This window comes from Falco naumanni, chromosome 5, assembly GCF_017639655.2.
Source record: "Falco naumanni isolate bFalNau1 chromosome 5, bFalNau1.pat, whole genome shotgun sequence".
In the NCBI taxonomy this organism is placed as follows: Eukaryota; Metazoa; Chordata; class Aves; order Falconiformes; family Falconidae; genus Falco; species Falco naumanni.
This window is the reverse complement of record NC_054058.1, coordinates 67462244-67483021: the sequence shown is the minus strand read 5'-3', so window position 1 is coordinate 67483021 and position 20778 is coordinate 67462244. Positions and strand designations below refer to the sequence as shown.

The 20778-nt window shown below is 39.2% G+C and overlaps 1 protein-coding gene across 1 annotated transcript in view; it reads left to right on the top strand.

Moving 5' to 3' along the window:
• SEMA3A (semaphorin 3A) overlaps positions 1–20778 on the top strand; it is a 170225-nt gene that overhangs the window by 56641 nt on the left and 92806 nt on the right. The window contains exon 4 of the mRNA XM_040596451.1: positions 12293–12412. Within this exon, the coding sequence (XP_040452385.1) occupies positions 12293–12412 (120 nt within the window). The remainder of the gene's footprint in view (positions 1–12292; positions 12413–20778) is intronic.

The following is a 20778-nucleotide window of genomic DNA, read 5'->3' as shown; positions in this document are numbered from 1 at the left end:
AAATAGAAGACCACGGAGGCAGAAAGTAAAAGTAATTCTTTTCATCTGTTATTGTAAACAAAGATCTGAAGAGGGAATCTGAAAACTAAATATACAATGCTGGCTGGATCTAGAAAGCTGGCTTCTAAATTCATCTGACAAGCACAATTTTTCTGGTTCAATTACGCCTGGCCCTTTGGGTGTGCCAAAGAGAAGCTCATCCCTTTGTGCCAGGGTTCTTCCTTTGGAGGATATCTACAGCCAGATTCCCAGCTTTCCATCCACCACCCCTCACTGCCATCCCCATTTTCTTTCTGGCTCCCTGTCTCCAGCACAGCACTGAAATCCTTGGACAGAGCCTAAAGGCTCAGGACCCTGATCCAGCCTGGGGAAAAGTGAAAGGTGAATGTCCTCTGGGAATAGGGAGGGGTAGAGTGAGCAAAAATCCAAACCAATGGACCCCCACTGAGTTAGGGACAGAACTTACTGTCGGTATTACCTACTACAAGAAGAAATGTGACTTTTGAGCCATTTGTAAGACAAATACTGCCACTGCATACGCCTTTCAACTCCATCAGCTGCCCCAGTTAGTATGCTGAGTTCCTTAGCTTGAAAGCGGCTCACTACTCAGTCTCATCCACAATCTTTAATGTGGGCATGATTTCCTACCAAAGCATTTCTTACCGTTGGGGTGGTGAGTGAGACTTTTTGTAAGTAGTGTGCTGCTTTAATATTGCTGCGGCATAAAACTGCATTGCGTAGACTACAAACAAAAGAGAAAGGTGGGGTTGGGGTGGGGTTGATGGGGGGTGTGGGATGAAAAAAACCCTACAACCCCTCACTTAGAGGTGAACTGAGCTTAGCAAAAAAAATAAATAATTAAAATAAATACATACATACATACATATGTATGTTACACTGGAGTCTTTCAAAGTTCCGTGGAGCGCTCAAACAGAATTCCACCCCCAGGGAAATTCTCGTTGTGGTAGCTCCAGTTCTTGGATGGACCCCCACAACACACCCACCAGCATAAAGTTTCATTTATGACTCTGGGTTCAGATGTTGATCCTACAGCTTGTGTTCATTTAGGCATTTGCATATATTTCTTTATATGAACTGACCAAGGCAAATCAGTTACTCTAAGGTCATAACTTGTGTACTTATATAGAGGAAGAACAAAGTTGGCGGTTGTTCATATTTTCATATTTTACCCACTTATGTATCATGGGAATTCATTTGAGTCTTTCAGTGTGGGGAACAAATTGATACAGTTCAAGGAGAAAGCTAATTTTCCAATTTTGGGCTTATTTCTGTTTATAGGTGTGACTACAGAAATTTGCTTCTGAAGAAAACTTAATATTCAGCAGATTTAATGCAGTCTTGCAGAAATGTTTCCTTTCTTTTATATTTTGAAATGCAAAGTCACAGAGTTAGTAAAGGGGAAGTAAAGGAGAAATGAGGAAAAATAATTCCCAAAGTTATGGGGCTTAATGTTCTATCAATAGGTGTCCTCATGAGCCCTTGTTTGGCCTTGGCAAAGTCTGAGAATTACTTTTATTTACAGCTGAGTTACCAGCTGTTGCTATTTCAAATTTATGTTGGGTAATTCCTTGTTGTGATTTATTGCATCCCAGGGTGGACAGAGTAAATGTGTTCTTTGTACATTTCTTTCCAAAGAAATACATTAACTGGACAACTAGTAAAAATGATCAATATGTTTAGTCCTTGTTTCCTTTCAGGGCTTCAGACTGAAGCTCATGAAGTTAGAGAAAAGCCTTTCCTTTGGCGCCAGTCACGTCTCTTTTTTTTTTTTTTTTTTTTTTCCCTGAATTTGCTTCACATTCTATTTTAGCAAACAGACTGGGTTTTTTTGTTTGGTTGTTTGGTTGGTTTATTTTGGGGATTTTCTGTTGCTTTAATAAAAGAAAGGATAGTTTAAAAATTAAAGGTAGGTCTGCTCTGAAAGATCACGTATCACAGTTTCTCTATACTCAAGATATGGTCACTATGTCTCTATTACATTAGTCCAGAACTGATTTTTTTTTTCCTGTGGTCCTGTGACTTAACATACACCAAATATAGGTCTTACTAAACTCCTCCCTGCTGCACACAAGTCTAAAATATTGTCTTTTTGCTTTTGTAATAAGTAAATGAACTAAAGGGAAAGTTCTTTAAATAACCTAGGAAATGATACGCAATTATTTCCTATGTCAAAGCTAATGCTTTGTTCAGTTGCCACACCTTCATGTCAACAGAAGATCTTTAAAGAAACCTTTTCAGTGCAGAGAAAGTGTTGTATTCTGAAGATGATGGAACAAGAAAAGTTAAGAACAGTAAATAAAGAGTGAGTCTGTATCTTTCCCTCTTGCTTTTGTTGGCTTTCTTTTCTTTTTCTGAGTGATTGATGGGATTTGTGTTGGATCAAATCATCTATTGATCTTTTTTTCCCTTCAATAATTCCCTCCTGATTAGTGTCTTCCAAAACTTTTGGTTGGTTTACATGTATCATGAGTGTATACATATACATACATACATACATACATATATATATAAAACAACCAAAACCACAAAAACAAACAACAACCCCCCCCCCAAACCAACAAAGAAAAAAAAAAATCTAACACCAACCCAACCCCCAAAACTGCTCAGCAAACTCGTTTCAACAATTTCACTTTGGTGCCAAATTTTGTCTGAATGGGCATTTGAAACTTCTGTCACATAAGGTTTCACTGCTCAGTATCTCTCTGTGGTGTCAAAATAGTTCAATATCCACACACAAATTTCTGGATTCCCACAGTAAGGCACATGTAACTCCATAATCCGTCTTACAGAGTGCGCTTATTTAGAGGCACACATATGGCTAAGCAACTCCCTCTTAAAGGTGTTACAGTCTTTTTCTTCCTTTCAGCGCTTCATGGTTTTGCATTCACTTTCAACACAGAAGTTTTGAGTGCATTTTTCCGAGGTGGCGGTGAGCGGAAGTCCTTACGGGATATGCCTTGTAGCATGCTGAATAAAGGCAAACTGATTGGTATGGAGCCGAAGTGCTTTATATGCCTATAACAGGCTTGACAACCTGTTTGTCTGAAATACTCCACCCCATTAGCAGGTGCTGAACCTACTCGGAAAGGCGGGGTGTAATCTGATTTCTCCAGGAGACAGGTGATTACCCCACCCAGATAGGAGAGATGAGAGTGACTCTTTAGATTTGCTGCGGCTGCAACTTAAATTGCTGCTGGGCTCAGTGAGACTGCTTAAGCTGAAACCGGACAGTATTGTTCATTTCTTTGCTAATAAAGCCATGCCCACAATGTGGGGCAGGTTTACATAGCAAAACCAATTCTGTTTTAAAGTTATGGTCAGAAAAGTACTGGCTTCCGCTTCACCTCAAAGCTTCCCAATGCCGTGAGTTATTCCTGAAATACTCTTCTGTTCCTTAAATAAATTCATTCTGTGCTGTAGAAAGGGCACGCTACTGAAAGAAAAAACAACTGAAAATAAAGGAAACTTGCTAACACTCATGGAAAGGTTTAGTATACAGTGATCAGGCTGCAAAACCCTGAAAACCCACTTGTGTGCCAGACTGCACCCACAAAAGATTTTGTTCTGTCTTGTTAGCTATGCATTAACCTGGTGTATAAAAATATGAAATGGTCATTAGATCAGGTATGTAGTGCTACAGCCTTTTCTTGGCATCCCTCTAGCTGTTCACAGGTCCAGAGCAATTACTATCTGCATCTGCTGAATGCAGATGTAAGGACTGGAAACACGTCTTGTAATTTGAATATACTTGATGTGGAAAAAATGGGAGAAATTTTACTTCCCAAGACGACTAAGTCAGATGGTGAGCGCTGACGATGGAGATCTGAAGGACTGATGTGTTTAGCCTGGTCAGTCAAGGGAGGCATCTTTAAAGCATGGCTTCTAATGACTTCTCCTAATGGTTTCTGGCTGAAGACTGTTTTGAGGACAGACCCTAGGGAGTATTCTGCCTGGCTGAGCTACCTCCATGCTTAGCCTTAGTGGTAAACTCTGGGTCAAATGACCAAGTACCAGTAGTGACTACCAGATTTGCGAGTAGGTGGGTAGACAGGCAGGGAGACATTTTGTGTTTCGTGCTCACTAACATAAAGGAAAAACCAGAAGAGCTTTCCATCTGCTGTGCAAGCGTGCTGACAATACAGCTGTTTGCTAATGTGGCGTGCGGTTTTGTGGCTTGAAGGAATCAGGATATATCTGCTTTTTTCAGTGGCTTTTTTTTTTTATCATATGCTTTGTTAGCTGGCTTCTTTTTTCTGGTCTTGGTGCTTTAAAGGTTTGAATTCATGCAGACATCCTGCAACTTGAGTAAATTATACGTTTTAAATATTCTCATGAACTCTTGTCATATCAAAAAATCAGAGAGGTAACAGGCATGACTGAATTGGAAAGATAACTGGAAGTACAGTAAGCTGTACCAGGGAACTGAAAATGTCTTATCAACCCTCATCAGCACCTGAAACTACTCAGGGCACATCTTGACAGCAGAGGCAAATCTAGATATGGAATTAATCAATGGTTCCTCTGCAACGTTGGCAGCGGTCACCATGCATAAGAGTAGTGTCATTTCTGCCGTCTCCAGAAAGGTCAAGCCCTCCAGATCACGATCCAATAGAAGGGCCACTGAATCTGGGGATCTGTCAGCATTTTCAAAGCTCTGAGATGGGAAGACAAGTACAATTAGAATTCAGTCCACAAAATAACATAGTTTTATAAAAGAGACCAGATATTTTGTTTACCTCTGCATACTGTAGGTTTATATTGGATTTGTGTATGCACACACACTGCTTATAGGGCTTTGACTAATGGGGACATAATCCCCAAGAACTAAGTTAATAGAGAGCCCTTTCTGTAACACAGACCCCAACACCTGAGCTGCTCAACTGACTTCACCCAGCACTGCAGACTGGTTCTTTTTCAGAGGGTAGGACTCTAAAACATTGATCCTGCTAATTGCAAGGTAAAACAATGACAGAACAGGGACGGAAATTATGTTATTGATCCATATTGCAAGGGGCGCACAGGAATAAAACGCAGTCTGCAAATATTTTCATGTCATCTGGCCTCCCCCGCTCTAAAATGATGCACCTGCCTGTACAGGTTCAGCTAGAAGGTTATCTCATCAAGTACAGGTGCCAGGCACCATTTCCCCACCCACCAGGGCTGGTACACAGTTTCTAGTACTCGGGGACTGTCCCGTTGCTGCCAATGCAGCACTTAGCACAACAGCTTTGCAGCAGCCTTGCCAACTAGCTTGTCCTGATAAAATAAAATTTTAAAAGATCATTGCATTTTAACAGGACTGGAATCATTTGCTTTGCTCCCTGTGTGTTCTGGGCCTGTTTAGGCAGATTGTGCTCTTTCACCAGTATTTTTCTAAGTGTTACTGTAATAGAAAGAGGGAAACAGTAATAATATTTAAGTAATGTTACTGCATTTCACAAAAACTTGCAGACAAGCAGCAAGAGCTGTGAAAGCACTTGCCGTGTAGAGCTCACCCTGAACAGGATTTTCTTGTACACGCTTACTGACATGCTAAAGTGTTTGCTGGATCTAGCTGAGAATCCATGGCAATCACACATGTGCTTATTGTGCTAACACGCCAGAAGTATTTTCCTTGAAACAGTGCTGCTGAGAAGGATACCTAGCCAATACAGACTGAACTGATTGCAGCTGATAGTAGCCCACTAGCAAAAAAGAGAAGTTAAAAGGCTGCCTGATAAGTCTGGAACATCTTTCAGCAGTGTGATAAATTTGAATGACAGCAGTAATATCAGGGATTACTTACTCTCCATGGATATCCCTGACCTCGTCATTTGAGAATTCAAGTAATTGGGCAGAAGAAGAAGAAGAAGAAGAAAAAAAGAAAAAAAAACAACAAAAACCCACCAACCCCAACCTAAACATATTAATTAAACTCATGCATGCAACTTTATATGGAAACTGTCCATCCATTCTGATTTGAAAGAAAAAGCACATATTTATTTAGTTCATCCAGCTGTTAGACGATAGCTTTAAATCCCCTTGTCCATCCAGTTTAGACAAAACCTTCTGATATTTTAATCACTTGGCTATGTGAGAAGGCTGAAATAAAGGGAGAACGTATTACAGGGTCTGATCCTTATCAGGATTAAATTGGCAGAAAACTGTTGAAGTTAATGATACTGTAATGGATTAGTTAGCCTTCTACTTATTGCCCTGCATAATCTGCCCATTTGCATTTGCTGTAATATCTGAGAAGCAGTATGGATATCAATGTTGGTTAAAAAAAAAAAAAGAAAAACCAGCTTTCTTAAAATAAGGAGAAAAATCTGGATATTAGTTGGTCACAGGGACTTACCCTTTTATTAAAAACTCTTTGCTGCATCAGTAATCCAGATCGAAGGCTGTAAGTTCCAGGCTTCTGGAGGAGTGATAATTACTGGAAACTCATAAAAACCAGCTAAATTCTGTTTTAATTTTAATACACGGAGCAGATGTTTTGACAGATGGATGGACTTTATTTTTGTAACTGTCCGGGAAAAGTCTGCATAACACAGACTAATCAGTGTTACATATCTGTAGTGTTTGTTTTTTGGCTCCTATGCTTTTAGTTTACAACATTTTCTTTGTAATTTATTTTTTCAGGCTAATCTCTCTCTGCATAAGCCCTTCTATCAATTTGGTATATAAATATTAGAAAACTCTTAAAAAATAAATGTGTGTGTTTGGTTAGGAAGTCAGACATTGATCTTCATATAGTGGGTGCCCTTCTGGAAAACTTAATTAATACTTTATCTTCCTTTCAAGACAGGCCCTCTGCCCTTATACATAGTATATAATGTATTTATACTATGTATATATACATTATACACATATTATATATATACATTATATGTGTGTATTTGATATATGATGTATACATTATATATATGTGCACACACATTATATGTGTATATATGTGCTCAGCGTATCTCTGTCCAGACACATTGGACCTCTTTGACTTTAATTCACACTCTGAATGTAAGTGACAGTCTAATAATTTCTCATCTTGTTCTACAAGTAGGAGTTCAGCAGAGCAGAATGTGCGGTGGGGTTGGTGCTTTGGCTGTGTTACTGCAGTATGATGCAAATGGTTTTAGCCACTTTCAATAAACTGTCAATATGGAGCTGGGGGTCCGAATCCCATAACCTCCTCAGACAAGTTTAGAGGAAGTGTAAATGTCCATAGCATACCTGAAGTTAAAACCTATTTCTCTCTCAGGAATGCCCAGCAAACTTCTGGGGCAGTGGTCCTGCCTGGTGACCACATGAGCCTTTAACTCCTTGGTGACCACATGAACCTTTAACTCCTGGACACAAGGTAGAACGGCTTCACTTGGAGTCCTTGTGTCCTTACATGCCAAACTAGCCCTGGGAAAGCCTGGAGTATCTGCTTGGTCTTCAGTGAGGGATACGGTCCATATTCCCTCAAGCAGAGAAAGAGACTGGATTGTGCCCCACATTTGGGGTGTGCTTCAGCTATGGCACGTGGCAGAGCCGGGACTGGGCATGAGCCATTTCTTCAGCTGTGCTTTGGAGGATATTGCCAATCGTGCCATCACAGGACTGTTTGCAGAAGCAGATCCAGCAGTTGCCCTGTAAAAACATTTAAAAAGTAGCTATCTAAAGAAGTTCCCTCTGTCAGGGCAGAGAGAGAAAGACCTCACTGGCTATGCTAAAAGGTCTTGGACATGATGTAGCGGCTTAGCTGCTTGGATTTGAAGACAGAGGTACTTCTGTACAAGGCCAAAGGCAGAACCTACAGCTCCTGGGGAAACCTTATACCATTTATTGAAATATAAATGAAGATTAATCCTCTCCAGGGGTAGGCAAGATAAATGAATGGGGGTTTTAAGGACTGCAGTAACTCCCACATGATGTACCTAATTTTCTATTTGAATATCTACCTCAATCATTCTGTACCGTGTGCAATCACTTATGCTTTCTACTTTATGTACGTATATATAAACTCAAGCTTTAGGGCATAAACCAGTGTTTAGCTTTATGTAGACAAGAAAAGTTTCTTGATATTAAGCTGCCCATTATAATAAACAGGATTATGAGGTGGAAGAATTTATAATGATTAGCTACAGTGATTCCAGTGCTCCTCTTCTTTAAGATTTGTTTTCATAACTCATCCAAGTAATACTTTCCTGCCTACAGAGAACTTTGCAAACCTTGCATTCATTTTCATTCACATTACTGGGCTGAAAGTAAACTCCCACACCGCTCTGCTTTCACATATGAAAAAAAACCCTACCCTGATTTCCACCTGGAAAACAATTTTTTTAGAGTCCAGTTTTCTTCCTGTCGCTATTGTACTTGATAAAAAGCATTATCCAAAGGGTGTGGATATGTCCAGAATACGTTCCCTTTAAACAACATCAATTTCCTGGGGAACATGAAGATGGATACAAAGGTACGGAGGGGCTGGATGGACTCCCACGCAGACAGAGTGTTTGAATCCCCTGACAATTTGTTCCTTACAGATTCTGGCTTCGGGTTACTTCCTCCTCCTCCGGTGGATATTTTCTGCCGTCTGCTGTATTTTACCAAGATACTGCATTTCCTTTGTCATCTTTGTCTCCTTTCCAGTGCCTTATTCTCTGAGATTATGTAGTGAAATGCCTCGTTCTGCCGACAGAGACCTTCACACTAACAATATAGCGCTGGGCCAGGGGTCTGACAGGGGGAGATGCTGTTGCCAAGTGGGACAAACCCAGTTAGAGACACCCAAGTCATTCCAGGCCTCCAGCCAAGGGGGTCGGAGAGCTGCTTTGTAGTCAAGTTGATGTAGCCAGCGGTGTCGGGACCAACAGAGCTGTCTGCCAGGTTTGAGCCCTGGCAGTGCCTGAATGGCATTGTAGGAGCCTTGCCACGAGAGCAGGATTGGGGAAAATGGGAGTCAGTCACCCAGGTCTCATGTGATGGCAGACCCATGTTGCATTCAATGCACACACACATCCCCTGATCAGAATATCTGCCTCGTCCTAAATGTGTGCTGAATTTTAGAGTCCGAGGAAACCATTCAAAGCTGTTAAAGTCTGTGTATTACAGGTCCATGGGAAGCTTTTTCATCCCCGGGGCACAAAACCCAGGAAAACCTAATATTCATCATTGCAAAGCAAACTCTTGCTATGTTCAGAATACTAAATGCATGGGCACAACATTTTCACACGTGATGCTGTACCTGTGCAGCTATACTTAAGCACAATTAGATGGAGGAAGGAATGTGATTAGTCTGCAATGGAAATATGCGCCTGTTGCTATTGTTCCAGGGAGAATAACACCTTCTCCCAGGCAGGGCAGAAACTTCACTTTGAACTTCCCAAGTTGACAAAGGCTTGAATCAGAACTGTAACTTTACTTTGATGTCATTTTTTGTGGTTTAATACCCCTCTTTATTTATTTTTTTACAACCATGTAAAATATATAAAGAAACCTAATCTGTTAGATAGGTGTATGAGAATTTACTGAATAGACCTTAATGGTTCCTTTATATAGCTATAAAACACAGGGAAGCAGTCTGAACTGGACTAGAAACTTTAAATGTTATGTACATTTATTTGTCAGAGTCAAAAGTTTATTGCTGTAGGTATTTACCTTCCTCATTGTTTAACTAGGTTGTGTTTTTCTCAGGCAGCTATGGTAAAAATATGTTGCACAGGAATGAAGGAGAGCTTAAAAGCATGGGTGAATAAGCCAAATCTGCTTTTGGAAATGTATTATAAATCCAGAGTAATGCTATTAACACATTTACACTACTCTCAATTCCGAACACTTCAAGCACAAATATAGCTATGATAGAGTTAATTGCCCCCACCCCTCACTCCCATAGGCTAAATTAGAATAATTCAGTGAAGCTGATGAATTTTTCTTAATTTCTATCCATAGAAATCAAAGACTCTGTCCCTAAACTAAGCAGGGTTTTCCACCTCACCTTTAAAGTATTAGCTATCTAATACCCTCTTGCTGTACATTACAGATAAGCAGCTGAACAGTATTTAGCAAGTGCATAAGTGCATATAGAGTCACAGGTGGCGCGTTGCTGTAAATCAGAATAGCTCCTCTGAAATCAGCTCAGTCTGTGTTGATTCACACTGGCTGTGGGTCTAGCTCATGTACTCACAGCATTTTGCAAAGGTATGTGTCCACTGGCCTCTAACATTTCAAGTTCTTCAGGTAGGCAATTTTTTAAAGCTTTAATAAAGCATAGTAGCGGACCACAAAGACATTTCTGAAATTATGGTACATCAAACCAGACAGGGCAAAACACAGTCCTGCTGAACAGTGGTGCGATTGAATTTGGCCAGATACAACTCTAAATGAGAAAATTCTGAATTATTTAATAATGCACAGATCATTGGTCAGTTTCAAATTATACAGCCGAAGTCAGATTCTCGTCTGTAACACAGAATATCAGAATTTAAGAAAGGATCTATTTCAATTTTGTTAATATTTAATGTCACATGAATTTGTGGTGTTTGCCCATTTTCACTCTTGCAAGCATTGTAATACTAACACACTTTCATGTTTTTTGCATATTTCTTTTATTAAAAGGAAAAAGGACAACAGCATTAAGAAAAATATCGAAATATACTTTATAATTTTGGTAATTTATACCAGGTATTTGCTTTAGTACTCTGCTACTGTGACAGTGAAGAGCAGTCCGTAGATACATGTACATATACATATAATAAATGTGTGTTCACGTTTATGTATGTGTGGGAGGAAGAATACATCTGTACCAGAAATTGTGTGTGTTTTTATTAAGAAAGGTCAGAATGGAAAGAATTAAGAGAGACCCCTAGCAACATCCATCTCTATTTCTTTCAATTTCCTGTTGGATTACCGTAACTATCTCTGTTTTCTCTTCCATCTCAGTTGGAAAGAAAACATAAATTATCAGCAGTAAGCCAAGGACATAGTAAGATTCAGTATACTTTTCTCTGGGTGCTCCTTTTAATACATTATCATTATCTGTTATGCAGATAAACAATAAAATTGGAAGAGCGATGTCATTTCAGTACAGTCCTTTGTGTAAGGCAGGGAATCAGTATTTTATCTGTGTAAGTTCGTTGATTTTCCCTGTGGTGGCCTAAGGCATGCCTCAGATTGCACATGCATTCTCCTAGCAGAGCCATTAATTTGTGTTTCAGAGTATCTGGTTTAATTAGCAAGCAAGTTACAGAGATGAGTGATGCCAGTTAATGAGATTTCTCTGGAGGTGGTAGCTCAGGTGGTGTTTCTATGGGCCCTGGTCCACGTGGATAGGTACAGCTGAGTGCTGTACCAAAAAAAGTCATCAAATATGCATAGAAAAGTCCCCTTCATTTTAAACACAAACTTTTCTGGACATGGTTATTTTATTTCATATTCTCCTAATTGAAATCCATTTTTTCTAATTGTGTCAGTAGACTGATTCACAGGCATTTTCATCATTTGGTTAGACCCGATTAAAACAAAACTATGAAATAAATGGAAGAAGTTGACATCTTGACTATTAGGTTACACATTTCCATTTTAATAACATTAGGCATTTATAATGACATTTTTGTTAACAGATAACAGATAATGTTTGTACTAGGGATTGTTAGTGTTGCTATTAAGTTTTTAATCACTGAGAACTGGAATGACTCACGATGGGTAATTTACTTAGGTAGAAAAGGTTAAGTTCAAGTCTTGTAAGTTATATTCTAGGGGCTGCCAATAATTGCACTAAAGCTTTGTACACATGTATACATCCTTGTAAAACTGGCCCCTGAACACGGGCAGTTGGGGGTGAGGCAACATTCATATTATTGTTAGAAATGTTATATCAATGATTTGTTTTTCATCAACTCCTTCCATCTGGCCCATCTTTTTCCTAACTGTTACTTAATTGAATACAAGCAAACAGTTGGTCCATTTTTCTTCATTATTTCGTTCTGACACATTTCTATAAATGGGTTTTGTCTTACAAACATGGCAATAGCATAAATTACAAAGATGAAGCATGTTTGAGACAAGAATTAGGAAATTTTTTTTGTGTGTAATCTTTTCTTCAGGGGTGGATGCTTAATTAAATGCCAACCAAAGATATTTAAATTAGAACCTAAATCAGGCTATTTATTAAATGCTTAGCAGTAAACAAGCTTTAAACAGCATGAAATGATCACACTTTTAAAACCTGTTCATTTAGCCATATATCCCTAACATGGAAGAGCTCCCATTAGTCGTAATCACTGAATTTTTCCCTCCCTTTTCTTTGCAGAGAGAATGTGCTAATTTCATCAAGGTGCTTAAGGCTTACAACCAAACCCACTTGTACGCTTGCGGAACAGGAGCTTTTCATCCAGTCTGCACCTATGTTGAAGTTGGAAGCCATCCTGAGGTAAACTATCTTAAAACAGTATTTTTCCTTTTCCTCTTTTTAATCTTTATTGGTGTTTAGCCATGATCTCGTCCTGCCAAAATGTGCTCTTCCAGGTTTCTGTGGCTTGGTGAGCAGATCCGGTAAGACCTGCTCCTGCATCAGGTGCTGATGTGCCGATTGATAAATCACAGCAGAATCTGCCCTTTTCTCCCCTGCACAGCATCTTTTCCCCCAGGGGCTTAAATAAATACGAGTAAGCCCATTCTACCTGGCTCATGATATGAATGGCACCGTCTTTTTGTTCGGTTGGGATGTATACCAGTTATAAGAGGGGTAGTTCAGCCTGTGTGTTTTATTCTGGGCCCAGCTCTGTCCTTTAGTCTCCTACCAGTCCGTACAGTTTGGCACCACAGCAGCTTTCTCCCAGCTGGGAATTAAAATAGCATCACACATTCATAAATCCCACTTCTCAGATTTGTCCTAACACACTGACGGGTTTTCATATGTGACCTAGGTTTTGTTTCCTTGTTTTTTAGTGAGAAATAAATCACTTTTTTTCTCTCTTTTCCCTCATATTTTTTAAAAAAAATCTGTTGCTTGCTGATTTTTGCTTAGTGTTTCAGAAATCTTGCAGTAGCTTTTGTACTGTTTTGTCAGTGACCATCATAATAAATAGATAAACATGGTCTTCCCTGGTGAGAAACAGTATCACGCACAGAAAGCAACAGGACTATGCAAGTTTTTCTGGCTGAAGATTTGATTAGAATGTCTCTGTGCTCCATTTTAATACTCTTTCTCTGCAGAAAAGGCAATCTTTTCCTTTTAAGATGAGTGTGTAATATAAATTAGTCCACTTTACTTTGTTTTCACCCTGGCTTACCCAATATTGCTCGATGGACTGCTTTATGGATATGTGTTACTGGTGAATCCATAGTTGCATTACTCACAGCTTCTGTGATCTTCGAAGAACAGCCCTTTCAAGTTACCTTATGGTTTTGCAATTCAGGTTTGCAGATTTCCCTGAAAATAAAGACTTCATTGTTAAATGAATGAGGACTCGGTTATTTAAAAATCAAAATCTCTTCTTGTAGAAAAATTAACAGACCTTTTGAGTGTTGACTTTGTAGTCTGGGAACCATTTTTCCCTATAAAAATGTCTTTTGATATTTGAAACATAAGTCTTTAAAAATGTTCGAAGCATAAGGTTGTGAACAGATAAAGGAGCTGCAAAGTGGAAAGGTGTTCCGCGCCCCCCCCCCCCCCCCCCCCCCCCCCCCTTAATGCTTTATTCCAGAATGCATTCTTGGCAATTAGTGATTGTCTCTTGACCACACACAGTATGTCATTGCTTACTGCATTAAACAGATTCTCTGCTTCCTGAGATCCATTTGGGAATTGGTAGACATATTAATTAACTCTAGTTCCGTAAGATGTGTGTCAATCAATTCCTGGCTATCTGCCAAGTGAATCTATCTGCAGAGAGATAGCTGGTATGAGGTCATTTACTTCTACATTTGGCTGTTTTATGACTGTGCCATAAAACTAACACACACTTCAGGATTTATAGAAAGGATGAGCAGAGATGACTGGCCAGATCCAACCTTGGTTTAACATTCTGGATTTTGAGAGCCTTCAGTCAATGATGTGTTTGGCACTGGACCTGGAAGAGGATGTTTGTTTTAGCTTCTTTTTAGTGGTCCCTAACTATAAACAGAATCTAAATTGTTGCTTTTCTTTGGTCATTTATGCAGTAAGTTTGTAAGTCCCCCTGTGCCTGAATCATTCTCATGACCCTTCATTTCGCCTTTGCAAACCAGGGAAGGCAGGAGTATGTTTATCTGAGCTGCCTCAGACACTGCTAGCTTTTGACTTCCTTTTCATACTTAAGCTATGAGTGAAATCATCTTCACCTGCCCTTCTGATGGCACAAGTTTCTGTGTCCTCTGGGCAGGTGTGCAGGAGGGGTCGCTGCCTTCTCAGCCCAGGTCTGTCCATGCAGAGGGAAAGTGGGGCAGGCAGGAGGCAGGAGCACCCACCTCTTCTCAGGCTTTGCCAGTCTGCCTGGGTCCTGTCCCTTGCAAAGCTGAAATTCAGAAGAATAAATGAATTTATTAAATTTGCAATGAAAAATAATCTGGTCTCCCTCTGTCTCTCAGCTACAGCCTGCTTCTTCCTTTCCTGTATCACCTAGGCAGGAATTTCAAATGTGCTTCTCCTTCCTCAGATGGGGAAGAGGAGGGTGCTTGATTGACAGTAGCTATTAGAGACATCACAAATGGTGGGGGATGGGGGCGGGGGGATATACAATATTAACCCCCATACCCCTGCTCACTGCATCTGTGAGAGCCAGATGGTTTACGTTGTCATGTCAGACAGCAGTGCTGGACGTGTCAAAGGGCCACTACTTCTGTGTCATGTACAGTGTCTACCTCCCCAGCATCCTAAAAGTAGTTAAAAGTGTCAGCAAAGGCAAGCGATTGCTTTTGAATTAAAAAAGAAAAATGCCATTTAAAACATTTCCTGAAGATTCATTTTCTGCCACAACACTTGAGGAAAATTAACTGGCTTTGCCATCTGCTTATTTATTTTTCAAGCTCTTGGAGAGGTAAATGTGAACTGATTAGCGAAATAGTCAGGGAATGTACCTATTGTCTGATAAGATTGCTTGTTTACGCGAGCTCTGAATATAATCCACCTGCCTGGGTCCAATGGAGGAGAGGAAATTAGTGTGCGCCAAACTAAAGAAGATAGAGGAGTGAAATTTAAAAAAAGAGTGGCAAGCTCAAAAAAAAGTGGTACAGGAGGCACTGGAAGCAATTGGAGTAAGCTGCAGGAGGCTGGGATATGGCCCAGTTTTTATGATGGGGAAAGGAAATAAATTACTTTCTGTGACAGTCATAAATATGAATTGTTATATCTGTTGAATATCTCTTCGATATGAACCGGCGTATCGCAGCCCCGTTCCATACTTGAAGAAAACCATTTCTCGTGATGAAACTAGGCAGATCTAATTGAGTTTGATGAAGTACAGTATCAGAAATAATAATAAAAAGGTAAAAGAATATGAACAGCATGCTGTGCATCTGATTAAAAATGATCTGCGCAAATGTATACAACCTAATATGTTGTGAATTACACTACAATCTAAAGAGTAAAGCAGACTAATCTTCACTTAAATCCGTTCCAGATGTGTAAGTGAATAACCACAGTATTTAGAGAGAAGAATAAAGTTAACGTTTGAATAGACTTTAAGCACGTAAGCCATGAGTAAGCAGGAAAGAACATATCTGGAGAGAACGTAGCATGTGTATACGCAGAAAATACCTGAGGAGAGCCTAATTTAAAGCTGGAGATCATCCATTGGGGAGGCTATATGTGTACTTTCACTGAATGGGGCAAACTGGCTCATATGCAGACATCCATATTGTACGTGCATAAGTGTAGGCAAGATGACCTCACCTACACCAACTTCAGGCATACGGGGTTAGGCAATATGTGGCATTCCCTCCACATAATGCAATATAAGACAAGAAACCAATTACCAGACAAAACAAGAAAGTAATTAGTAAAGCCCTGTTCTGCTCCTACTGACTTCTGAGGAAACAGGCTTGGATGTGTGGGAATGCTGTGCTTAACAGTTACACAATTACACTGGTCAGATCTGTGCCTGAAACGAACAAACCCAGCAGCAGGGAGGCACAGGGGTGCGTTAAACCCACTAGGAAATCACAACAGGATGCGGAATGCACCTGCCTGTGCATGCCAGAGCAGGGGGGGAGCCCTGCTCCCTTTCCCCAGGGCTCCCTTTGGGGCAGTTTCTGTGAGCCAGCAGGGAACACTCCTGTTTAGGAAAGACCAGGATTTTCCATTTGCTTAACCCTTACATACAGGTGGAGGTATAGAGAATGCCCTACAGAACCTTCTTTTTTTATATATTTTTTTTTATTTGTTACACACTCAGGCATTGCCAGAGCTGTACAAAACGGTTTGCCAGATCCTCAGCAGGAATACATTAGGGTTTCTTCAACAGAGGTAAATCAATAGATGCTGTCTGAAGAACCAACACGGCTTCTTTTATTGTCTCCTAATTCCAAATTTCTTGTCATTGTCTAACAGATTAAAACTCATTTTTAACTGTATGAACTTAAAAGGTCTGGGATCACTTTACTTGCAGGTTATTTCTCATTCTTAATCAATAAAGAAGCTCTAAATTTAGTTCAGATTTATGATGTACATAAAACATTAAGTTATTGCATATGAAGTTATATAATGCTACCACCTGTAACATATTTGCTTTTTCCGGACTCTGTGTATTTTAAAAATCTTTGGTTCAACTCATAAAATTTTGCTGAATTATACTTTCCACTTTCTTTTTTTTCTTCCCCTCTTTCTGTACTTCACATTAGAAGAGGTCTAGAGTGCATTTTGTAAGTAATGCACATCCTGTTCTGATACATTTATGCATCTGTCTTTTTTGTCTGTATATATACCTGTATGCATTGTATATATGTATATAGTGATGGAAGAGCAGTTTTTTTCTAAGAGAATGACTTTGAAGGAACACATTACCTGAATGACCAGTGCTACTGCTGGTAGAAAACATGTTGTGTTTCATTATCTAATATAAAATTCAGGGCGAAACATTGACTTCAGTAGTAGCAGATGTGGCTTAAATGTGCCTAACGTCATTGAAGACAGCAGAGCTGTGTCAGTTTACATCAGTTGAGATTCTGACCTGTGGTTTTTAAGTGAAACATTTGAGCAAATGATTTCTTAAGTTAAGAATCACCTCAGGCTAATTTTCTTTCCATCTAATTAATTATACCTTTATATGGCGTTTATATGCTTACCAAATACATAGAGAAAATAATGAAGGAAAAGGGTATGGTTAAAAGATTTTTCTCATTTGTGATATAACAGTTGTGTGATAGAGCTATTGTTTGTGCCACACTAGTTCTAAGCATTGCTATAATCACTGAGAAATGCCGATGATGGAAAATCTAGTTTAGAGATTGTAACAGCCTATTTTAGTTCAGTGATGCTTTAACCTTTCAGACCACTAGTATCCTGTTACTATAGTACATGAAAACAGAGCTGAAAAGCCAGATCACTAGCTTCTGTGCTGTATAAGTAAAAGAAAGCATTTCTTAGATGTTTAAAGGCTGATATACTTCACCTTTTTTCATAAAAAGCAAGATAATGATTTCTGTGATATGGGGAAATCCCAGGTCCTGGGCCTTTTTGCTGTACTGACATTCCTGTCTGCGGAGGATGGACGGCAAGTAACAGGATAGTTGGTGTTAGGCACACATCTGTCAAGGCATCTCACAGGGCCAGTGGCCAAAATTGCAAAATAAATGGGTTTGATTCCTCTGAAGGCTGCTGGGTCTGCAAACCATCACTTCTGCTGCTTCACATGACATCGATTTCCAGTCCCTTAGGCTACCCTGCATGAAAACTGTTTGCTTAAAATCAGGCTTTTCACACATGTACAATTTACCTCCACTTGTTAAAAGAATAAATCTTGGCACAGCTATAACCTTCCCAGCATTTTGGAATTATATAGTATTATATACAATTATATGTAGCTGTATATAGCTTATAATTCTCTTTCCAAGCTGTAATTCACTATGCCATTGGTTGGGAAGGGATATGCTATGAGAACTTTCCAATGACCTGAAGACAATATTTACAAGAGATGTACAGGGAAGGGACAGAGAACATGACAGTCCTTTCTCATAAGACAACCTAAGCGAACTGGTTGTTCTGGTAAGGTCTGACAAATATTTCTGTAACGAAACCAAGATGTGTTGTTGGAAGCTTTACACATTTTTAAGGACCGTGATGCAGAAACATGCATATCGTACAGGCTGAGCACTGTGTCCCAAATGGCACCTCTTGTTATGTGGCATTACCCTGTGATAAAGTTGCAGAAGGTCACCATAAAAAGGTAACTCAATTCCCATTTAACAGGCTTTTTGAAAAACTCCATAAACCCCTTTGTAAACAAATATTAATCATGTTAATGTATGTATGAAGGCCTGTCTTTGAATGCACCACAGGTCTCCTTTGATTTTAGCTGGATTTTGAACACTTGGTCAGCTAAAAAAGAAGTTAAACCGGGAAAACTCCGATTTTTCAAAACCTCATCCTGTCATTCCCAAGCAAAATATAACTCCAATAAAATTTAATTTCCAGAGTAGATCCTTTAAAGTAGGACTATTAGGCTTTATGTGATAATTTAGCTGTCGGAATAGTTTAATTTATGAGGCAAACTTCTCTCAGCTGAATAGCACACATGGCAGAAATGGCTGACATCTTTCCTACCCCTCACTGCTGGGAAAGTCTGCACAGCTGCTACGGATATTTCATCCTCAGCAAACTGAGACACTGAAGAGAAAGATTTTGAAAGAGATTATTTTTCCATGTATCTTATTTTAACAAGATAAGAATCAATTTCCTAATAAAAATTATAATGCATACTAAACTTTTGATGTAAACCACACAGTTAGAGGTATAACAATTTAAATCTGTAGCTAGTGTTTATTACCCTGACATATTCAATGAAGAAGGATGTGCCTATATGACAGCTGAATATTTGACAACTAGCTGATCCATTTGATCTTCCATTTACTAGCGTAAAGGTGCATTTGTAAGAATAGGACTATTCCAAATCATATGCCTGCAAAGATTCCAGCTTAATATCTTAAAATTCAGATGCAGTACAAATATCATTTTTTGGGGGAAAGTATTTAGTAAAAGGGTCACACTTTAAACATTGACAGGAAATGTGAACATTTTAGGTTTTCAGCTGTCATGTGATGAATTTAGTCCTGCCCTTCCATATTTCATAATTGCACCTAAGCAATTTGGAATCTATGTATGTCTACAGTGACAGAAAGTCAGTAATTACGTCTGGGGTTCACTTGGAGATTTACAAGTTGAGCATTTACATGCAGTAAATGTACTGAAGTGTTAAACTATCACAAGTGAAAACGGTGTGGTTGGCTGTTTTATTTCTCCACTTTTATTCATCAGCCTACAGACTTAAATGATTTAGACAAAATGGAAGCACAGTTCTTTAATAAGTCATACAAAGGAGAGGTGTAAGATATGATGAGAAGCAGGACAAAGACATGGAATTTACAACCACAAGGGACATTTGTTGCACAGCAGAAACCACTAATGAAACTCCAGTTTTTATTCAAGTCTGATCAGTTCAGCTGTTCAGTAACTAACTTTTGTTTAGGACTTGATAAATATATCAAAATTGCTATGGCAGACCTCCAGATTTGTCCTTAAGTAAAAAAAAAAACAACCCAAACCAAAACAAACAAACCAAAAAAACCTCCCCAAAAAACCCAAAACTCTAGAACCTTACTACTTTACTATGACTTTATACATACATTTTAAAGGAAATGGAAATGAAAGTCACTCCACAGGTGGAGTTCCACCACTGTACAGTTTGGTTTTAATTGAAAACTTCCCTGAGATGGGAGACAACTGGTGAGGATATGGTCTGTAGAGGCTCTTGGTGTTTTTGAGGATCTGGTCTGACCGCAAGAGACATGCAATGGCACAGAAAGCTTGGTAAGTAGCAAGATCCTGCGTATTCTTCTCCGCTGTTGAAAAAAACTGCTCACACAAAGTAACTGTTAGCACAGATATAATGTTTTTTAGATATTCTCAGTGCAAAAAGAGTCTAGTGTGAATGACAGTGTCAAATTGGAACCCCTGCCTTCTAATGAGAGGAATCTGCGCTAGCATGCTTCCACTGAGATAACTGAGAAAACCATTGTCCCGTCACCATACATGGCTTTTGCCTTCTGTGGCTGAGAAATGCTGGTTGATTACAGTGGAGAACTGTATACAGTATGCCACAGCTGAATGACTTCCATGAATAAGAAGCTAAAGCCAGTCGACATATTCATTAGGTTCAAAGAAATGAGTCTCAGAACTGTGGGAAAACTTTTGTTTATGCTGCTGGAGGGGAGGGGAAAAAAAAAAGAAAAAAAAAAAAGAGTGAGATAGAAAGAGACCTCCATGGAAGTAAATTTGCGGAGTGGAGCATGCACATGCAGACATGCAGAGCTGTTGAGTGGATTTTCACTTACACCCCAAGCAATGTCTTGCTTTGTGAGTCCATGTCTTAAAACCATGGGTAGCTTTGAATATACTCAGATAACAAATGATTCCAGTTAAAGATACTCTAAGATCTGGGTTTAATTTCCTTCTTTCTTTCTTTCTTTTTTTTTTTTTCTTTTTTTTTTTCTTTTTTTTTTCTCCTTGTTTTAAATGTGAGGTGATTTTTCCTAGTACTAGTTGTCTTCAGTGAAGTTCTCTAGGACTTATACTGGTGTAACTAAGGCTCAGGTTCACTCTTC